General features: G+C 44.1%; 1 protein-coding gene across 1 annotated transcript in view; it reads left to right on the top strand.

Annotated features, from left to right (window-relative positions):
• Window positions 1-2,314: 2,314 nt before the first annotated feature.
• slc6a1b (solute carrier family 6 member 1b) overlaps window positions 2,315-2,714 on the top strand; it is a gene marked incomplete at both ends in the record, with an annotated part of 10,712 nt that continues 10,312 nt past the window's right edge. Inside the window, one exon of the mRNA XM_084463447.1 lies at window positions 2,315-2,558. Within this exon, the coding sequence (XP_084319573.1) occupies window positions 2,315-2,558 (244 nt within the window). The remainder of the gene's footprint in view (window positions 2,559-2,714) is intronic.

Raw genomic sequence — 2,714 nt, 5'->3', positions numbered from 1 at the left:
AAAAGAGTGTGGTGTTAAATGGCTAAAGAGTACAATAGCAATACTCGTGACGATCACGGTTTGATCACGCTGCACATCTTGTGGACTGTTTCATGCGACCAATTCAGCTCTGGGAAAGCAGAACAAGAGGATTAGAAGCAAAGACCCCCACTGTCCGAGTGACTAGGGGCCTCTTATCTTGTTCAGGGCTCTGGCAGCGTTGGAGGGGATAAAGTTGAACCAGTTTCAAATAAAACCATATTTAATCATGAAGTATTTAAGTGTGTTCAGAAATTTAATCAGAATATGTTGCTGCAGCAACTCATTCTCCTACCCAATTGATGAACAGAAACATATTGCAATTATATTAAACGGAAAACGTTGATTGTCTCGTTAACGTGTAGAATCGAATTAACCAATCTTTTCTAAATTCAAACTCAATTCTGATTGTTTGCAGAGTGGCATGAAGGTGCATGACTGATGTGACCTTTAACTTAATCATGCATGTTCAAATCAAATCAAACAGTGTAAAGTTGAGATGAAGGGCGACTTTGCAGCCATGGTACTAAAAGAAGTTGCCTGTATCGAGGGCCCTACTATGGCACATGTAAAGTCATTACATTACGTGCGGCCCTTGAGTGAGTGAGAAAGAGAGGGCGAGAGGGACAGAGAGGGAGAGAGAGAGAGAGGGAAAAGTTGCTGATGTAAAAAAAAAAAAAGCTGTAAGGATATAAAACCTTGAGACAAGAGGATGTCCCCCCTCTCGCGCCCACTGCGATCTCAGTGGTGGAAATGTTGGCTGTGGGGAGGGTCGACTTTGAGGTGACATTGACGCTATGTAGATGAGAGCGAAGACCCCGCGTTCCATGTTACGTCCCTGCTCGCTCGACTTAGACGGTGGCTGGCGTGAGGCGAAGCAGCTCCTTTCCCCGCCGTGTCCCCCTTCCTCTCATTCAGCACCGCTTTTTGGACAGCACCACGCACCCACAACGCATTCTGTCCACGGTCGATCCTCAGGATAATAGCTTGATTCGACATCCTACGACTGGAGAGCTTCGTACTTTGGTCTGAATCAATAAAGGAAATAACTTTTTTTTTTACGAGGCAGCCGGATTTTTGCAAAAAACAACCGATTCGCACAGGGAGCACTATTTTTATTCTTCTTATATCATCGTTGTTTTTGATATCGTGGGAGGATTTCGGTTTCGTTCGTGTTTTACAGTCCCTTCACAAAGAACAGCTTGGTACGTAAACGCGCTATGATGGCTTGGAGATGTTGGAAATAGCGCAAACTGCGCCTGTAGTTCAAGTAATGCAATGTAATAAAAACGAGTGTTACGAATATAATCGATATATCTTTCAAGAGCGAAGTTTGAATTACGTTTTTATACAAAAGGCCTACATCAGTCGGGAACCAAATCTTACTAAATGAACACCAGACGCGCGTCGATATCCGCGCGTTGCGCATCGTTTGGCGTTCAGGCGCATCTGAAGGTTCGGTGCGGATTCTTCTATGCGCGTCTCTGAGTATCGGAGGTTAGAGTGAGACTCTTCCACCAAAAGCAGAACTCATCGCAAATATTTTTAGTGTGGAACAAAGGCCAGGTACAGATTGGTCTATTTATAGGCTGTCCATAATTACGCACGGATGAAGAGAAAGGATTGGAGACGGCGCGCGTTTTTTTCATTTAGAAAGAAATAGTTTTCTTTATGAAAAAAAAGAGACGATATGATTCATTTTGGAATAAGTATTTAAGGATAAGAGGCGAACTTTCGTTGCGCGCCAGCATGTCTAAAATATGAACCAATTCGGGATACACTGATAATTAGTCGGTATATTTTTTCCTTGGAATTAAGTTAACGTGATTTTATTTACAGCTCTCCTTATTGTGAGTCCTTAAACATTAAATTGTGAGTCCTTAAACATTGTGATTTTTCTCCCGAACAATAGACGGTCCTGTCAGAGCCTTTAATTGCTTTCGTCGTGCAACGCAGGCCTAACGCACAGAGAAAGGGCTTTCCAAATAACATTGTCTGTGGATTTGAACTGTTTATTTGAATTGTACGTTGGATTAAGCTTAACGATCTTCTTGTCACGTAAAACATTGCAGGTCTCTTCTCTTAATTGACGTTGGCTTATGTAAATCCAACAACCAACTAACCATTAACCACGTTTGGCTCATTTAGTGCTGCTCCAAGACATCGAGGCTCCGGCTGGTTATCGGATACCCTGTCGACAGATTTGGGTACCAGAGAGAGAGAAGCTGCTGTCACCTCGGACTGCTGCTGAATCCCCCGCGCACTATTCTGGATTACATCAGACATCTGAAGCACCATGGCGACCAACGGAACCAAAGCCTCGGACGGACTCGTCCTCACGGAGGCAGTGATCGACGCGCCCGCCACCACCAACGACAAACCCAAGACCTTGGTGGTCAAAGTCCAGAAGACCAAAAAGGATCTTCCCGAGAGAGAAACATGGGGAGGGAAATTTGACTTTCTCCTCTCGTGTGTGGGATATGCCATTGGACTCGGGAATGTCTGGAGATTTCCTTATTTATGTGGGAAAAATGGTGGAGGTAAATCCAAATCTTTTCATTTTCCAACTTATCAAACAAACCCGAGCTTATACAGGTACATCCATCAACTCAAAGGCCAATTTCTGCCCGGGAGTTCGTTTACATATTGTGAGGAGCATTTCTCCCCTGTGCGTAATTGAGCGCACAGACGTCGCT

This window comes from Micromesistius poutassou (genome assembly GCF_964030765.1).
Source record: "Micromesistius poutassou genome assembly, chromosome: 2".
Taxonomy (NCBI): Eukaryota; Metazoa; Chordata; class Actinopteri; order Gadiformes; family Gadidae; genus Micromesistius; species Micromesistius poutassou.
Note: the sequence above shows the minus strand (reverse complement) of the source record. Positions and strands in the feature narration are given on the sequence as shown.